General features: G+C 31.1%; 2 protein-coding genes across 3 annotated transcripts; both read right to left on the bottom strand.

Annotated features, from left to right (window-relative positions):
* Positions 1–10,327: 10,327 nt before the first annotated feature.
* Positions 10,328–12,650, bottom strand: LOC108213030 (uncharacterized). Of its 2 annotated transcripts, none has more exons than XM_064089633.1 (4): positions 11,236–12,650; positions 11,092–11,154; positions 10,768–10,845; positions 10,328–10,665 (listed from the first exon to the last, which is right to left on the bottom strand). In XM_064089633.1, exons 1-4 carry the CDS (start codon positions 12,162–12,164, stop codon positions 10,608–10,610), a joined length of 1,128 nt encoding a protein of 375 aa, XP_063945703.1. In that variant the 5' UTR covers positions 12,165–12,650; the 3' UTR covers positions 10,328–10,607. The 2 variants fall into 2 exon arrangements, with proteins under 2 accessions (XP_063945703.1, XP_063945704.1); XM_064089634.1 differs by having other exon boundaries at positions 10,331–10,665; positions 10,782–10,845; positions 11,236–12,648.
* A 1,426-nt stretch (positions 12,651–14,076) lies between these two features.
* LOC108213025 (mitogen-activated protein kinase kinase 6) lies at positions 14,077–18,135 on the bottom strand. Its single transcript, XM_017384749.2, has 8 exons — positions 17,865–18,135; positions 17,620–17,707; positions 16,624–16,752; positions 15,924–16,148; positions 15,628–15,810; positions 15,201–15,424; positions 14,455–14,500; positions 14,077–14,364 (listed from the first exon to the last, which is right to left on the bottom strand). Exons 1-8 carry the CDS (start codon positions 18,101–18,103, stop codon positions 14,272–14,274), a joined length of 1,227 nt encoding a protein of 408 aa, XP_017240238.1. The 5' UTR covers positions 18,104–18,135; the 3' UTR covers positions 14,077–14,271.
* Positions 18,136–18,329: the final 194 nt, after the last annotated feature.

Genomic DNA, 18,329 nt, shown 5'->3' with positions numbered 1-18,329 from the left:
TAAATTCTTTTGATTTTCATTATCTTTTAAAAGAAAAAAAAAATACAGGTTTTCAAAAGTGTTTAAAAATGGGTTTTATGTGGTGACGTCAGAATCCAGACCCCCGGATTCTCGGACTGTCACACGCTCAGTGATAAAAGTGATCAAGATTTTATGCATATGTGACGATTTTTAGGGAATAAGTAACTAAATACATATTTTAAAGATGAACAAATTTTTTTAAGAATTTAGCCAAAAATAATGAACAAGTCTGCAAGGCTTGTAAAACCGTCTATAAAGTCTTCACTACGTAATCACTTCAATTATCATTGTTCTAATTTTCAAATGATTCAGTTTTCCTTCCAAATTTAAGAAAGCTCAGGTATTTTGACTCTACTTTCTTCGAGATTTGACCTTTAACCGTGATATTTATCTCAATTATTACACATTAGTGAATTTTTATTATTTTTAATAAAAAATTGAGAATTTTGATTTTTATCAATAATAGATAAATTTAATAACAGATTTCTATTGTTCTTTACAACAAGTTGAGAGTTTAAATTTTTGTTTGAATGAAATGATTGGTGGCCTTGTGAGGGAGAATGTGGGGATGCTTATTAGTTACAAGTAGCAAAATGTTTCTCACGTAATTAACAATATATTTTTCATTATATACATAAATGATCATGAAGATAATCAGTGAGAAGTTGCAAGTAAATAAGCTCTCACGAAGAGATATCATGTATTTGTTAACTAGATTCCTTAACAGTTCTATTTGGTTTATCAATTGAAATAGTTTGCATGTTATAAAAGTGTGCTACAAGTGAATGTTAGGAACAAATAACAACACTCTTAAAATTTATGGTTTAGCATATTTTAATATTTTATAATTATGAAAATCAATAAAACAGATAAGCAAAAGAAAATGAAACTAAGAGAAAAAACAGAAATTAGAGATATAGAGGAAAAAGAAAAGGAAGAGAAATAGCGAAGTAAGATAGAGAGATAGAGTTAACTCAGAGAGAAAGATGATAGAGTTAACTCAGAGAGAAAGATAAACTAGAGCGGGGAGAGAAGTTCGTGGCATGAGTTTTTTTTTCTCGTGATCCCTAATGAAAAATTATAACTATTTTAGTCTATGCTGTTAAAATCGACAATCGGAATAAATCGATTAACCTACCGATTCATGATTTATCAGAGATTTTTTTTATTAGGTCGAGAATTTATAGAACGGAGTCTCATCGGTTAATCGATAAAATATATTTTAAGAATTAATCGGGAATTTTTCAATAAACCAGGCATCTTTAAAACAGAGGTTTAGTCGTATATAGACTTCTACATTCTTGAATGCCCAAAATAGCCTCCCATCGTATTATAATTAATTAATAATAACGCTGCCATTATATTTTTTCAGTTATTACAATAGTCTTGACAGTACAAACTTTATTTGTGTTGTAATAATCATATTATGTCTAATTTTGTGTCTTGAGTTTAAGGTTGTGTTAATCGTACTTTTTACGATGGTTTAATGATAGGGCTTTTTTTATTCATAACCAAGTTTAAAAGAATTTTTTGGAAAATACTACCACCTTTTAAAACAAATTACAATATATATATATATATATATATATATATATATATATATAGATATATATATATATATATATATATAGATATATATATATATATATATATATATATATATATATAGGGATAGGATCAAATAAAAACTTTTTTAAGTTACAAACTTACAAACTTTTTTTTATTTTCTCATCGTGTTAATCCTTAGTTATATAAAGTATCCATGTTGAAAATTCTTCAAAAAACATCACAATTTTTAAAAATAACGCATAAATAAATCACGTTTTCAACACATTTTTAACTGGGGTTCAACATCGGGTGTTGAACACTAATTATCATTGTGTTGAATATATCTAAAAAGATGTTTAAACTATACCTCTGGGGTTTGGGTAGGGTCTAGAAACATAAATAACAGTTATATAACATGTTTACCTTAGTTCTTACATTTAAAAATTGGTTTACGTACTTCTCCACCACTATTTTAATCGATGTTCAACAAAATATGTTAAAAAAATGTTGAACTCAAGTTATATATGTGTTGAACAAAAAAAGTTTGTAAGTTTGTAAGTTTGTACCAGAACCCTCCCCTATATATATATATATATATATATATATATATATATATATATATATATATATATATATATATATATATATATAGACATTTGAAAATGGAACTTGAAATCAGGTTTTGCAGTTGCATATATGGTTGCATATGCAACCACCGTATTTTTGGAAAATATTTTCAAAAAGATAGTATTTTTGGAAAGATTTTAGAGAAGGTAGTATTTTTGAAAATAAGATTGGAGAAGGTAGTATTTTTGAAAATAAGATTGAAAAAACAGTATACAAGGTAATTTCCTTTAATGATATTAGGTCCAAGTATTTATTAATATTTAAATATAACGATTGCCATGTAAATTTATATTCGTTTTATAATTCAGGTAATATATATATTTTATTTTACCTGGGTTGTTTTTCATTTTATCATAGGATGATGTTTATGTTGATGACCTACCCAACCGATACACGAGATGTGTGAATTTTTATGTTCTAATTTTATTAAAACTTCTTTTTATAATTTACCAATCCTACATATGATTGTATTCTCTGGTATAATGCGTGAATTTTTAAGAAGAACTTTTAGATCAGATGAACTGTAATGTTCATGTGTATGAAGATCAAGAAGACCCTCCTGTTATGTAAAGAAACTTTTAAGGAATCAGCCATATTGCCTTGATCTCGATCTTCCAAATTACCAGGTTTCCGGTTCATTTCTAGATGTACCACACTAGTACCAGCTTTCTGCACTGCATTAGCAAGTTCCACAGTAACTGGCAGCTTAACATTCTCCCTCTCCCCACCAACTTCCGCATTATCAGAATTCATTTCATCTGCTCCACAACCATCCAAATCACCTGAATCTACATTCCTCCTGATACTTTAAACTTAACCAATCTTACATTCAGTTCCAAATCATCACAATTCCATGCATTCTGGTATCAAATTTTACAACATGTCCCACCCCAATTCCCAGCTAAACATTTTTCCAATTACCATCAAATTCGGAATTGGAACCATTCAGTACTTGAATATTAACTCTCCATAGTCAGCCGCATCAACCAAATTCACAATCCCTCCAGAGTTTTCAAAATGAACCACATTTGTTTCTGAACCGTCACCATTCCCCTGCACTCCAAAATTACAATTTACTACATGTCCCCTGTCAAATCCCACTTCAACATTCCTCCTATCACCATCAATTTCAACATTAACAACATTCAATACTTGACCATATATTCCGCAATCAGCCACATCAACTCCGCGTGTAACATTCCTCTGATCACATTCGACTTCCACATTAACAACATTCAGTGCATGACCAAAAGCATCCGCATAATCAGGCACAACACTAAAATTGGAGTACATATCCAAATTCAAGTATATATCCCCAATAAATAAACCTTGACATTTTAAAGATTAATCATCATACTATAAACGATACATATGCTTATATAAAACAATGGGTAAGAGTACTTACCGTAAATCCTCACCGAATTCTTGAACTGCGGTGATTTTGATGCAGTGGTCACAATTTTCCTTAGTTGATGAGAGCCCGGAAACCCATCATTTTCTTTTTTAAATTATGAGTCACACATCCAGTTTCTTGAAATCCCTATAAAGTTGAAAAATAGATTGATTATTAGGATGAAGATGTGGGGTGTAAGATAAAACGAACCAAAGATGTTAACATGAAGATCTTCTTGATCTTCATCCACATCCCCTATAAAATACCAATGATTTTTGAATCATTCACATCCCCTGTAAAAAGATGTTAACAAAAGGGTCTTCTTGATCTTCATCCACATCCGTTATAAACGGACCAAAAAGATGTTAATAAGAGGGTCTTCTTAAACTTTTGTGTAAAGAAATTTTTTAAGAACTTAGAGCAAGTCCAACACTATGCTAAGAGGTTCCCTAAAAATATTATAAAATAATATGTCTTAGTGATTTAGCACAAGATTTAGCACATGAGCTCCAATAGTACTCCCTATATCCATTCCCAATTATTATAATAATATTAAATTTAAACAATTTGGGATATTGTGAAAGAGAAATGATGTGGAGGAGAGAGGGAAATGAATATTTTAATGATAAAAATAGTTTAGAAGTTGCTAGCATATTCTAAAAATAGGGAAGGGGAGGCTTGTGCTAGTGATTTAGCACATCACTAGCATAGTGTTGGAGTGCAATTTTATCTCATATTCCTTATTTTTGGATTTAAGACTTCATTTAGCACACCTATTGGACTTGCTCTTAATGACTTTTTGAGTATTAATTATTTCCAAAAATGGAACATTAGCAACATTTTGTGTGATTCACACGATGATGCTGTTAAGAAAACTAAAAACATTTCTAAAATGCCCAAAAATCATTTCATAAATTTTTTTTTTTCATTTTTTGTTGATTTTTCTTCGTCAAGAACAGTTGAAGAAAAATGAAGACATTTTGTTATCCGACAAAGAGTGCAACGGTATTTATTAACTTTTCTTTGAAAAATAGAAACTATAATGTTGTCCACTAATAATATTTTCTAAATTTTTTTTGAACAGACACGTCATACTGAATGCAATTGAAGTGAAGTTGGATAGTATTGTTGCTAATTTAAAGGGTGTATCTTTAGCCAACTTTGATTATATTCCAAAATATACTAGCATCTCTTTAAATTCAAAGATTACAATTAATTTCGAGTTCTAAATCTTCAAATTTATAAATGTTTGGATCTTATTATGAGGATAAGATCGATAATATAAGTATTATAAAATGTTTAGAAAACGTCTGTTAGGTTCAAAGACCATGATGTTCTCTATGATGTTCTTTATGTTTTAATTATTAATATATGTATATATAATTTATACATTATTTATATAACATTATTGTATTTTTTAACAGTGTGGACCTTTGTAATATATTATCAGTGCAGGCAGTGTACTTCTGTTCATGCCGCATGACATCTTATTCTGCAAAGATCGACCACGAATCTTTAAACACTATTATTGCAAACTTAAGATAAGAATGAGACAACCTTGCTGCATCAACTTCACAGAATCAGATATCTTGGCAAGATAGTATTAAAAATTCAGACAACCAAGATTTGATTCAGATGGTTGAAAATAGGGTTTTCTTGAAAGGCAAAAAAAGTATAATAATAGTGCACTTAGCAAACATAAGTTTATTTACAACTCAAACAGACATATTAATGACAAACGGGTAATCCCAACTCTTACTTTTTTATTTTGTTTTGTCTTTGTTACAAATACATTTAGATATCTTGAATTTAACATTCTAGAAAATTAACTTTGTGTAAATTTTTCTCCCGTCATTTACCGATGCATAATAGAAAAAACATTGAAAATCAAAACATATGAAAGATTACCTCAAAAAGTAATAAACATAAATTCTTAGGTGACTTTTAGCATGAGTTTAATATTTTATTCTTATGCTAATTTCAAATGACAATAAATGAAAATAAATATGCTTGAAGATATGCATCAGATTATAAGAGACATGTTTTGTAACTATCCTTTTCAAAGTTGGGAATATATGCATGTCCACATATTAAATGCATATTTCGGATATTTAGATATTTAGTTAGTAGTGTGGCTTGTATTATGTAAATATATTATATATAAGTTTTTTTGTCAAATTTGAACTTTTTTTATAGATTTAAAGAATATGCATATGGTTTGCTGAATTTGGTGAATAGAGTGACCAATAGAAGCGATGCAAACTTCTATTTCCCCATCTTCTACAACCATTAAATAGCGTTGCATAATGTATTCCTTTTACTGATTAACTTATCCATTAGTGAATTTTTTTATTGTAAATAATGTTTTAATTTATATATCAATATTGCAGCAAAATTTCATAATCTTCATCAAAAGAACAATGAAGGAATGCACCTTTTGCGAAAGAATTAGAAGGTGCTGCAACTGAAATTAAAAGTTGCATCAAGATATGATATAATAAACAATAAGAGTGACTAAAGAGACAATATTTGCTTGATTAATTTTTTAAACATGGGTAAACTGTCTGTATTTCAAAGTTTTATATATTTGGAATTAAGATGTTTAATTGGGATGGTCTATTTTAGTGAAGGGTTTTATATGCTGCACATTAGGGACGTATCTTTAGATAATTATAAAATGTATGTATGACTGAAAACATGTCCGAGTGATAATTGATAATTTTAGAAGTTAGAAAATGTAAGGTCTGTTTTGAAAATATTGAAAAAAATTTCGGATCGTAAGTTTATGACTAAGTACTAAATGGACACTTTTAACTAGGGCTGTCAAAAAAATCCGAAAAATCCGGTATCCGTCTGAAAAATCCGTTACCGTATCCCGAAAAAAACCGATATAATCCATATCCGAAATAAAATGGATATTATCCATATTCGAATCCGGAGATTGCGGATACGGATATGTATATAGACGTATCCGTATCCGGAATCATTTAAATAAATAAATATATATTTATACATATATATATATACATATATATATTAATATTATATATATAATTTTAGTTATATAAATTTATTTATATTTATATATTTTTTATTTTATCATGTAAATTTTAAACAACAATTAATATTTTAAAATAAAAAAATATTAAATTAAAAATAAAAAGAGATACAATCGATATAATAGTATTAAATCGTGACTCGTGAGTCAAATATATCATACCACATCAGTTAACACAGAATACACAACCGAGCCCCCAACCTCATCCCGTCGCGCCCCTTTTCTAACCCTAAAATCAAATCCCGCCGCTACGCTTAGATCTTGCAATTTCTTTGTTCGTAATTTGTATATCAGGTTTCCCACCTTCCCTTCGTCTATATGTTAAACATTTATTCTCTTGCCAGGCTAGCACTTAATCATTTTTTAAACAGGCTTCTAATCTTTGGATAGCAAAACATCTAACTGTATAATTAGTGTATTTGTCATTTTAGTCTGTTGTATTTATTGAATGCTATCGAGTAAATTATCTATGTAGTAATTGCAGCATGCTATATTGATTTGTTTTGACATAATTTTTGTTTTGGCTAATCTTGTTTGTTTTCATTTTTTTGGCTAAGTTATTAACAGCTAATTTATGAGTGTTGTTGAATGGTCCAAAATCGGTGTTTTAATTAATCTCAGAATGTTTATTTCAATTTTGATGATGTTTGAAAAAATGGATAATATCCGGCGGATATGGATACAAATCATTTTATATTAGATTTGCGGATACGAATACAGTTTTTAGTAGGCGGATACGGATGTGGACAAATCCGTATCCGTTTTATCTGTTTGGCAACCCTATTACTTTCAACTAGGACTGAGCATTCGGTTCGGTTAACCGAACCGAAATATTTCAGTTTTTAATTCGGTTATGGTTTTTTTGGCTATTTCGGTATTTCGATTTTTTCAGTTTTTTTACCAAATTAACTGAAAAAACCGAATAACCAAAATATTTAAAATATAAATATATATATATATATATATATATATATATATATATATATATATATTATACACATAAAAGTTATTTATTAATGAATCTTAATATCTTATCGGAATATATATACCATATTAAAAGTCAGATTAACCAAGTTGTTAAAGCTCACACCCGACGGCCAAACTGAGCACCTCACCATTCACCAACTCACCAGTCACCAGCACGGAGCACGACAGCATCTTCAATTCTTCTTTAACCCAGCATCTTCACCTTCAGTCTTCTTCGTCTGATTCACCCAGCATCTTCATCATCATCATCGATTAAGGTTTGTTGTCAATGGACTCAATTCGATCGAACTTCACTTCCGATGTTTGGAGAAATCAGTTGATTCACCTCCGATTTCAGTTACTGATCCATTATTTTTGTGATTTTTGTTCACTATTATAAAATTTCGGTTTTTTATTTCGGTATTCGGTTTTAACCGAAATAAAAAATTCGGTTCGGTAAAATAACCGAATTAAATTCGGTTCACTATTCGGTTATGGTTTTTGAGCTTATTCGGTATTTCGGTTATTTCGGTATTCGGTAATTCGGTTCGGTTTTTATCGAATACTCAGCCCTACTTTTAACTGACGAAATATTATATTGGATGTTTTAACAGGGATGACAAAGCTCATACAAGGAAATGCACCCTCTTTTAATTAGGTTCAATGCCATATCATTATAAAGATGTGTGGATAGAATGTTTTTAAATCTATCAGGTACTATATTTTCATACTTGGATTTCATAACACAAATAAGGAAGAAATTATAGAATGTAACCACTTAGAGCATCTCCAAGGTACTAAAACCATTAGCTAAATTATCTATTGACATCTAGTGACACTATTTAGATATTATGTAAAAAGTTAAGCACTCCAACCATTATCCTTAGCAAAAAAATATAGATAAATAAAAATGGGGTTGCTACATTTGTAAAACCTCTAAAGATATTATGTATAATTTTAGATGATATAATTAGACATAACACCATTAGAGTGAATCTAGGATCTTTTAGCAATAATTTTAGATAATTATTCATATATCATATTATAGCTAATAAATATACATAACACCTTTGGAGATGCTCTCAAGGAACTTAAAAAGCGAATGTAATGTGCATCTGCTTTTGTTTAGTATCTCAGATTTGTCATTTTTTTTAAAAGTACAACTGTGTATCTCTTGAAAGACGAGCCAAAATATTCTTAAAACAATCTTTATCCCGATCGCATTTTCTCAAATCAAGAATCAACTCGGGGTAATGATCCAACTTAGATTTAAATAAAGCGGTTTCTTTGAGTTCCAGTACTTTGCTTAGAAGGCAAGTTGTTCAATTTATATTTTTCTTAATAAGATAGTTGTATTTATTAATTTGAATAAAATTGAATTCATGTGAGTGATCAGTCAGACTTTGACCAATAATTTAATTTTAAAACTCAATGACTGTAACTTTTAATTTCAAAGCTTAATAAAAAAATATCTTACTTGTGACGTATCACTTATATCTTAAAATAGATAAAAAGATAAAAACAAAAGGTAAAGTTGTAAGTTGTAAGTTGTACCTCTATAGCAATATTTTGTTAGTGGCATTCGTGCTCAAAGCAAGTTGCTTTGTAATTGTGTAATTATATGAACTCATTTACAACTTGTACAAATAAGATTAAAAGAATGAACCGGCGGTTATAGACATAAACATGCACAAAGTTGTTTGTATACTTATAATTATATGCAATATTAGTATGAAATTGAAAGTTATGATGCAAGTACTGAGGTCTCTCCAGTGGAAAACATCCCCAACTCTTTTGCTGTCTAAAATTTCCAACTCTTAGATATTCTCAAATGTTTCTCCAATATCATTAATAATCTCAAATATCATTGAATTTTCCGGCTCTTAAATATTCTAAAAGCTCATCCCTCATCCCTTTTCATCTTTCTATTTTCATTTTGTTAAAATTGCAGGATCATGATGTATGTCATGCATTTCTTGCATAATTTTATTGGTGGATGAGATCCTAAAACAATTGCATAACCAGTGTATTTGGAAAAACCTGGCCGTCGTTCTCAAATTTCTCCAAGTTGGTTGAATTCCAAATGCACATTTGGACCTCTTGAGTTCAAAAAATTAAAGGCACAACAAAATGGCCTTCCATTGATGATATTCATAAGATTTTGGATTTGAAATTTATCATCTCTGTAGGTTGCAAGTCATTTTTTTATGAAGATAACTGAACGAGCAGGAACGAAGCCATCAAGCATTTATACGGGGGCCAAAAAATTTCTTCGACAAATATTTAATATAAAATAAATGCAAAAATATTAGTACAAAAATTATAGTGTAACTTTTCGTTCTTTTAAACCAGGAAATCAAAGTATATAATTGTGTCAACTAAAATATTTAGCTGTTTCTCTTTAAATATAAATATAAATATAAATATATATATATATATATATATATATATATATATATATATAAAATGATCAGGAAACTCGTCATAATAACTTTAAGCTATACAATAATTTTTAATTCGCAAGTAACACGCATTAAAAAATCATATTGACGTTTACCTTTATCACATATCACATTCCACGATCTTTTTTTAATAGTATAATTGTATATATCTTTGTTTATTTTTAAATTTGGTCTAATACATAATTTAGAGAAATCTAAGAATTAACACTTTATCTTATAATATTAAATATTTCTTAAGGGTGAACAAATATTTTTTTTTGGGGGGGGACAACTTTTTATATTTATATAAATATATACATAAAATACAATTTTTTCAAAATTATATAATACAAATTATAATATTATAAAAATCCTAGGGGGGCATTGGCCCCCTCTGGCCCTATGTAGCTTCGTTCCTGTGAACGAGTTAAATAAATTGGTTGGAAGGTTGAAAGAATATCCGACACTAAATTCACCGTGTACTTTCATGTTCGTGTCCCAAAAATTTAAACCCAAGCACTAACTTTTCGTGTCATGTGCCAAATTGTTAGGCCTACCTAATACACTTCGAAATCACTGTCTCCGCCGCCGCTGTCATAATCAGGATCAATCTGCAAAGATAATGATAAAAGCTAATAACAAGGTTTATAACTATTAACATGTACATTTCAAATTTCAAATTGAAGGACATATTTATCATTAGAAAATCATACAAAAGTCCAAATACCATGAGTCCTTTATCCGTTGCAATTAAAGGAGGAATGTCGTCATCCTTTTCCTCCGACTCGTAACTGGAGGCACAAAAACAAAAAATAATCAAAATGTGAATTGTACATGGCAAAAATCAAAGACCTACTAATCTCACATAAAGAGAAATTGAATAACAATCTCTAGACGGAAGCAAGCAAGTATTCCTTGCACATCAGAGATTGCCAAAAGCACATTCTGAACACTCACTTCTATTAATCCGTCAACTACTAACGGAAACATGTCCAACAATGAAGAGAGAGAGATATAAGTAAGACAATGTTTCTCACCACAAAAAATAATTATGGTACAATTTTGATTCTTCATATCTCTTAGGCCCATCATCTCTTGGCCTGGAGGGTTATCACCAACATAAAACACTAAATAATTGCATCAAATGAAACAAACATTTACACTTAAGCAGGATAACTTACAACACAAAGCAGCCAGAGAGACTGATACTTGTGAAGCCTTCAACGGAGAAATCACTGAAGTTATATTTGTGCTTATCTAAATCTATTAGAACCAAACTCGAGGTCCCATCCGCAGCTTCACGCCTGAGAATCTTGAAAACATGGACATGTATGTTGAAGTTGTCGAAAGTAATAAGGCAGAACTTCCCCTTTCCACATTCAGCAAAATAACTAGATACTTCACCATCAGGTTTTTCGTACGGAGTAGTCCTAAAAATAAGTTCAGGTTCGGAAAATTTAAAGGGGCAGTATCTCAATCGGCGTCCTTCTACACATCCTTGTCCTCCTACCAGTCCTTTAGAAAAGGAGATGACAACTACATTACAGAAACCCGGATTAAAGAAAGTTGTTGCCATGCCATGGAATGGAAGCGGTTCACTGGCATCAGTAGAAAATAACTTGGTGGCTTGCCTAGTATGGTGAAAATATGTAAGGCCTTCTGCGGGCGAAGAAATGGAAACTGTGTTGCCACTAACAAACCAAGAGTATGGGAATCTGCCTGATATATTTTTAATACATGTTAGGGCATTATATATGCTGCAGAAGGGATCACTTACTTTGGCCCAAATTTTTTTCGTGGGATAATAAAGTTCCCAGGTTCGCTTGTAAACAGAATTGCTGGTATCCAAGACATACAGCCTCCCATAAACCTCAAACACCAAAGGCCTGATTTTGCGTCCCCGCATATCGGGAAAATCCTCACGAGATACCTTTTTATTGACAGGATCGTACGTTACCAGGCTACGGTTATATATCCTGTTTTCTCCTGCACCAGAAAATCCACCAGCGAGAACAATTTTGGAACCAAAAAGACCACAGCCCATAGCAGAAACCCCACTGATACATTCTTCCAAGGTGAAGTTTGGTCTAAAAGTCGGTGATTTGTGCATCAGATCACTCTCTTTTGTAGAATATATCACATAAACAGACTCTTATTTCGGATTTGTTGCTTCAAAACACAAGTATAATTTGGTCTCATCCATCCTCCAAAATTATCACTGTCACAGAAAAATTATTTCACTGAGGAAAGACAACTACTAAATGGTGCTAAATCCAAACAAGATCACAACTAGCTATGTACATCCCCGAACAACGATCATATATATCAGGCTAATGTTAAAACATAAATCAATATATAAATACAAATTATTTTTTTTCTTCACATAAATTCATAAATTAGGGGTGCAATTAGGCACTACAAGAGCTCACATTCACCGGAAATACTACATAATCGAACACGTTGTGGGCAATATCAAACAAAACAATTCTGATTCAACTCAATAACCCAGATGATAATAATAACTAAAAAAACTAACGATTTGAGAAATCTAATCAATCTGACCTTGAAACTGATTTTAGAGTCGATCTGAGAAGTGAGACCCCTCCTGTGGCGTTGCCTACAAATTACTCCCTCCGTCCCCTTTTACATGTCCCTTTTGAAAAAAAAATTTGTCCCAAATTACTTGTCCACTTCTCTTTTCAAAGCAACTTTTTGTATGTTTTTTCAAAATGTAACAACTTCCAATGTTTGACTAGGATATATATATACACAACTCTATCTAATTCATTACATTTATTAGGGATATGTATGAAAACAAGATATCCACCTAACATTTTCTTAAGATGCGTTATTTTTTCAAAATGGACAAGTAAAAAGGGACGGAGGGAGTATCATAAAAAACGATTGTGGTACAATTTTAACAAATAAATTAAATGAATTTCTATTTTGATAAAATAAATTTAAATTTTTACAAATTTGACAAAAACTGTGTGTGGTGCAATTTGAACAAATAAATTAATTTGTTAAAAATATTTTTTTATTCAATTTAATATAGGAATTTTATTTTAATCTAGCAAATCATTCGGTCGCAATTACAAGAAATAAAAGTTGCTTATCCCTCAATTCGGTAAACATAAACCGGAACTTACAACGAATTTATCATAATTTTTAAAAGATAGCCGAGTTGTTAAATTTTAATAACACCAATAAAGAGCAAATTTAAAATTTTAAGTAAAGACGCTTTCATATGTACTACTTAACAAATGAAAAAAAAAAGTACATGATATATTTATCTATATTAAATTATTACAAGCGAAACACAAAACACCCGCTTGTTGGTCAGTGTTCGGTACTGTTATCTCGCACAGGACGATAAATAAAATAAAATTTATTAGATCTTAAATTAGATAACAATCGTTAGATATAATAATAAAATAATATTAATATGTATATTTTTGTCATTTAAATTCCATTAGCAATATATTATATTGAAACTTTTACATTCCTTATTTATATATTCTCTATTTTCTAAACAATTTTTGCAGGTTTAAGATTCAAGTACCTTAACAAGTGATTGTCACAACATCAACGGTATAAATAACTTGTTTTCACATAATTATATTAAAATGAGCACTTACAAAATTTAAAAAATATAATTAGAATAATATACCACATTTTTGTTTTAATTAAATTCGTGTATAACCAATTCAAAAATCAAAAAATTCAGAAAAAATTATTTTTAATATTACCCTCAAGTAGAGCTAGCCACTTGTGTGGGTTTGAACCGCCCGGCTCATAGAAGTCCAATTTTATTCGGCCGGCTAGTTCAAAACGCAGTTACGAATACAGAAATCAAAATCCGGGACCGAACCCGGCCGGCACAAGTTACATGGCCTCGAGCATTTTTCTTTTTCAATCTTTTAACAAACTTGTAACAGTCTTTGAAAACCTTGCCAGGTATCAATAATTTACTGCTATCTTTAATAAGTTAAAACTCAGAAGCATTCTTAAATATCATTCGGTTGGCAAAACTAGTATATTTTGAAGAGTTAACGACACACCGGTACAACCTTAAGAGAAATGTCCATGTCATTGCATGAAGCTACTGTGGATTGGTAATAAGAACCATTACCTAGATGCTGTAATCAGTTTCAAGCAAGACTCTAAAACGATACATTGGGAGAGTATTTTGCACTTAATATACTTTACAGACGAAATTATTTAGGAAAATTTACAGGAGCGTCCAAGCACTCTACTAGTATGGCAAGATCAATGTCCTTGTCCTCAAACTTCTTGATAAACGGGTGATCCTGGATTATCAATAAACTATATAGTTAGAAAGAATATTATCATTTATTTATATATGGAACCTAATGTAAATTATGTACAGTTATACTAACCAAAAGGTCCACCGCTGATGATCTGTCTACAGGGTCCTTCTGAATACTGCACATGCAAATTTACACAATTACAAAAAGAAGTATGGATGAAATAGAAGCTTAGTGCTATTCTATCCACCCCGGAATCTGCAGACAATTTGAAAAGGGTCTGAAGGTCAAATTGCGGGGGAATACAGTTTGTAGGTCAGTTCAGACTAAAAGAGACAAACTCAAGAAGCAAATGAAATTTGCCACCTTTATATATTGGGATGTCATGTCACAGCCGATTATCTGCCTTAATACTCTACACCATAAAAAGATTTACAGGTACATTTTATACGTAATTAACTCAGCACATTAAACTCATTTGAGGGTTTTTTTAGTGAGGAGAGACAGATATTCTTTATAAAAGTAGCAATGACAAAATTACCATGTGAAGCACAAATGTGTATGATATCATATACTGGGAACATGAAAGTCTGTCTACCAATTGAAGCATTGACTTCAAAGCATACTAGATGCAGTAATGCAACGAGCCAAACAATGAAAAATATTCATATATTTAGACTTTATTGATGGCCAAAAATCATCTCCCACTTTATGTACACAGACAGTAATATCACAACAAGATAACAAGATCATAATTACTGAAGAATTCACCAAAAGAAAATACTGTACATGGTGTGCGATGCAATCACCACAAAATGATTAATCAAAATAGGTGAATAGTCAATAAATTATTAATATAAATGCAGAGTTGTTTATACCAGGATGAGACAAATGAACAGAACTCTGGAGAGAATTGATCAGCTGGAGCAGAAGGCACAGGGCTTCTAACAATTGCTTCCAAAAGCTCATAAAAGCTTGGGGCACCAAGTTGTTCTTCAGATTGTATGTAGGGAAAACGTCCTATTGCACACTCGAGAATCACAAGGCCTAAACTCCAGATATCGCTCTTATAATCATAAGTGCTTCCACTAATCCTTTCTGGCTAAACAAATATAAAAGTAAAAGAAGAATCAAACATTTTAGCTGTATTTTAAGTACAAAAAGGGTTTCATAATTTGCTATATTCAGAATGTAGTTAGTTATGTATAGACTATAGAGTGACGAAGTATAAATACTAAGAAAACAAACAGGCTATGTAACTTCTGTAACAGATTCCCCAGGGCTAGGATTATATTTCAAACTTACCGACATGTAATTGTATGTCCCTACAAATGTATTACGTTGACCCATAGAGCTAGCAAGCATTGCACTCACACCAAAATCAGTAATTTTTACTTCTCCTTTGTGATTTACAAGTAGGTTTGATGGCTTAATGTCCCTATGGATTACATGTCTCTCATTATGCAAGTACACCAGACCCTGAAGAACCTGCAATAAGAGTATGACACTCACGTGTTATCATGTATTTCTTAAACTCAGCTTATGTAATTCAACTAAAACCTGGCTAATGTAATTTAACTCAAGTACAAAATATTACAAACCTGTTTACAGACAACAGCAAGATATGGTTCAAGAATCGTCTTGACTTGTCTGATTACATCTGCCAAAGACCCACGATCCATGTATTCAAAAACCAAAGAGATGGCTCCATTATGATAGAAAGAATGGTAGCAAACTACAACATGTGAGCATTGGGAAGCTTGATTTATTTTCAGCTCTTGCACAATTTGTTTACGAATTTCTTCTTGGATGTTCATTTGTATCACCTATCAGCAAAGCCAGGTGCATTTCAAATTCAGAAACACTATAATCACCAATCTGAAGAAAGTTGTAAGAAACTAAGGGTCAGGTTAGGCCACATGTTTTAGGTCTTACCTTACATGTATATCATCTAACAAACAGCAAGAATTATATGGAAAATGGTTTAATCCATGAGAACATTGTGGTTTTACTTTTGTGTGACAAAGAAAAGGATGGTTTCCCAATCCATTATATAGGGGCGCTCTGGTTTTTTTTTTTTTTTTTGAAGTCTATAACTGTATTTGGTGAGCATATACTATATTAAAATCACAAAAACGGCTTCTATTTTCCTATGGAAGAATTATACTATGAACCCTTACCAGCAGTCCATCATTCCATCAAGCACTTATATACATAGTTACAGATCAATGAGCAAACAAGTCAATGGTATAATAATTCATACTTGCAAGAAAAAAGATACCGGGCTGCTTAAGTACTGACCTTCAGTGCAAATAATGTTCCGACCCATTTGTGACGGACCAGTTGAACAACACCACCACCTCCCTTACCTATGACTTTGATGGTCTCAAGATCCTCAAGTTGAAAATCTATTACATTTTTATCTGAAGGCTGTCCACATAACCATATGGAAAACAAAATAAAACAAATAAGATGAGTTGTATGGCCTTAATTACTGAATAAAATTTAAAAACACCTATCAAAATTTAAACCAGTTGATTTCTGCACAAAATACTTTACACACTAGGCCCGGCCTCAAGAAGCTTACACTATTGAAGCACTAACATTTAAACCAGTTGATTTCTGCACAAAATACTTTACACAGTAGGCCCGGCCTCAAGAAGCTTACACTATTGAAGCACTAACATATTTCATGAGCAGAGAAGATAGAAAGAATACCTATAAACCAGACTAATATTCTCAAATACAACATATTTCAGAACTTTGTTTTCTGTAGGGTCTAATAGCTGTTCACTCAGAAGCTTCAAACCAGTAATCTGTAGTCTAATCAGCTATGTCATTCCAGTTACATGTATGTAAATTGTAGTCCTGATTTCATCAGGCGATATTATAAGGACTAATCTATTTTCTGTTAGTCAAATCATCAAACTCGGATATACAACTCATAATATTTAATTTAACTAATTAAGTCACATTTTAAACATAAAGTCAATCCAATTCCTAAATCATAATAACATCTCGCTTCTTCGTTGCAGCAATCAATCAAATATGTGGTCTGATTTAGTTCATTCTGGACTGAAAGAATATGAACTGCAATACACTACAACACTTGATTTTTTTATATCTTCCGAAAAGGAAATATCAACAAAATCTGAATTTGAGATTTCACAATAAATATATCACAATCAAACTCAAAAACATTTCTTATTTTGGACAAAAGCAGTGCAAATAATACTCAATTCAATTTAATCGAAGTCTCAAAACAAAAATAAAACAAACACCGAAAGCAAAGCTTACTGTCATCGCATCATTCTCTTCAGAAATCAAACGCAGTCCTTTCTGATTCAACATCAAATCTCCGTCCTGAAATGTTCCACTAGCAGTCCTACAATAACAATCACAATTTAAATTAACATTTCATTTTTAACCTAAATTTAATAACTATTCCACAATCAGTAACTTAAAATCAAAAATTAAAAACAGATCGATAACCAAGAAAGACAATACACAAGTATATGTAACTGAGAGCTGCGAGAGCTTACAGGAAGTTAGTGATGGGCGTTTCTTGAGCAGGCACTGAGAGCTTCAATTGCTTGAGTGGCTTCATGCTCTTCATGATTTTAGAGAGAGGAAGTGTTAGGGTTTTGGAGAGAGAGAGTGAGGTTCCTGAAGAATGTGAATGAGGCACCGACTGATTTGGAAATGAATTGAATGAATAATTATTAATGTTTTGGTTGTGTGCTAATTTGAATGTGAATGACCGCCAAGAGAGAAGATACATTTACTTACACCCCGATAAAATATGCCCAAGCCCCAACGCCCAACGGTCTGATAATTAAGGGCAGGGTTATTTTATTTTATACTCCGGCAATACTGTTTTTACACTTTCTTTTTGGAACGTTTTTTTGCTCTTTTTATTTCAAAACTTATTGATGACAATAAAATTTTGCTTTTATAGTAAAAAATATATAATTATGTTCACTATTTTAGTGTAATCGTTTTATAAA

This window comes from Daucus carota, chromosome 3 (assembly GCF_001625215.2).
Source record: "Daucus carota subsp. sativus chromosome 3, DH1 v3.0, whole genome shotgun sequence".
NCBI lineage: Eukaryota > Viridiplantae > Streptophyta > Magnoliopsida > Apiales > Apiaceae > Daucus > Daucus carota.
Note: the sequence above shows the minus strand (reverse complement) of the source record. Positions and strands in the feature narration are given on the sequence as shown.

Excerpts from the sequence above, each read along its gene's own strand:
- LOC108213030 (XM_064089633.1), bottom strand. The coding sequence starts at position 12,164 with ATGCACAAATCACCGACTTTTAGACCAAACTTCACCTTGGAAGAATGT. Across the intron at positions 11,155-11,235 it reads CTCTCTGGCTGCTTTGTGTT|GCCAAGAGATGATGGGCCTA; the intron begins GTAAGTTATCCT and ends ATAACCCTCCAG. Across the intron at positions 10,666-10,767 it reads CTCATGGTATTTGGACTTTT|ATTGATCCTGATTATGACAG; the intron begins GTATGATTTTCT and ends TTATCTTTGCAG.
- LOC108213025 (XM_017384749.2), bottom strand. The coding sequence starts at position 18,103 with ATGTATCTTCTCTCTTGGCGGTCATTCACATTCAAATTAGCACACAAC. Across the intron at positions 16,753-17,619 it reads AAGAGAATGATGCGATGACA|CCTTCAGATAAAAATGTAAT; the intron begins GTAAGCTTTGCT and ends TTATGTGGACAG. Across the intron at positions 16,149-16,623 it reads GAACATTATTTGCACTGAAG|GTGATACAAATGAACATCCA; the intron begins GTCAGTACTTAA and ends CTTTGCTGATAG.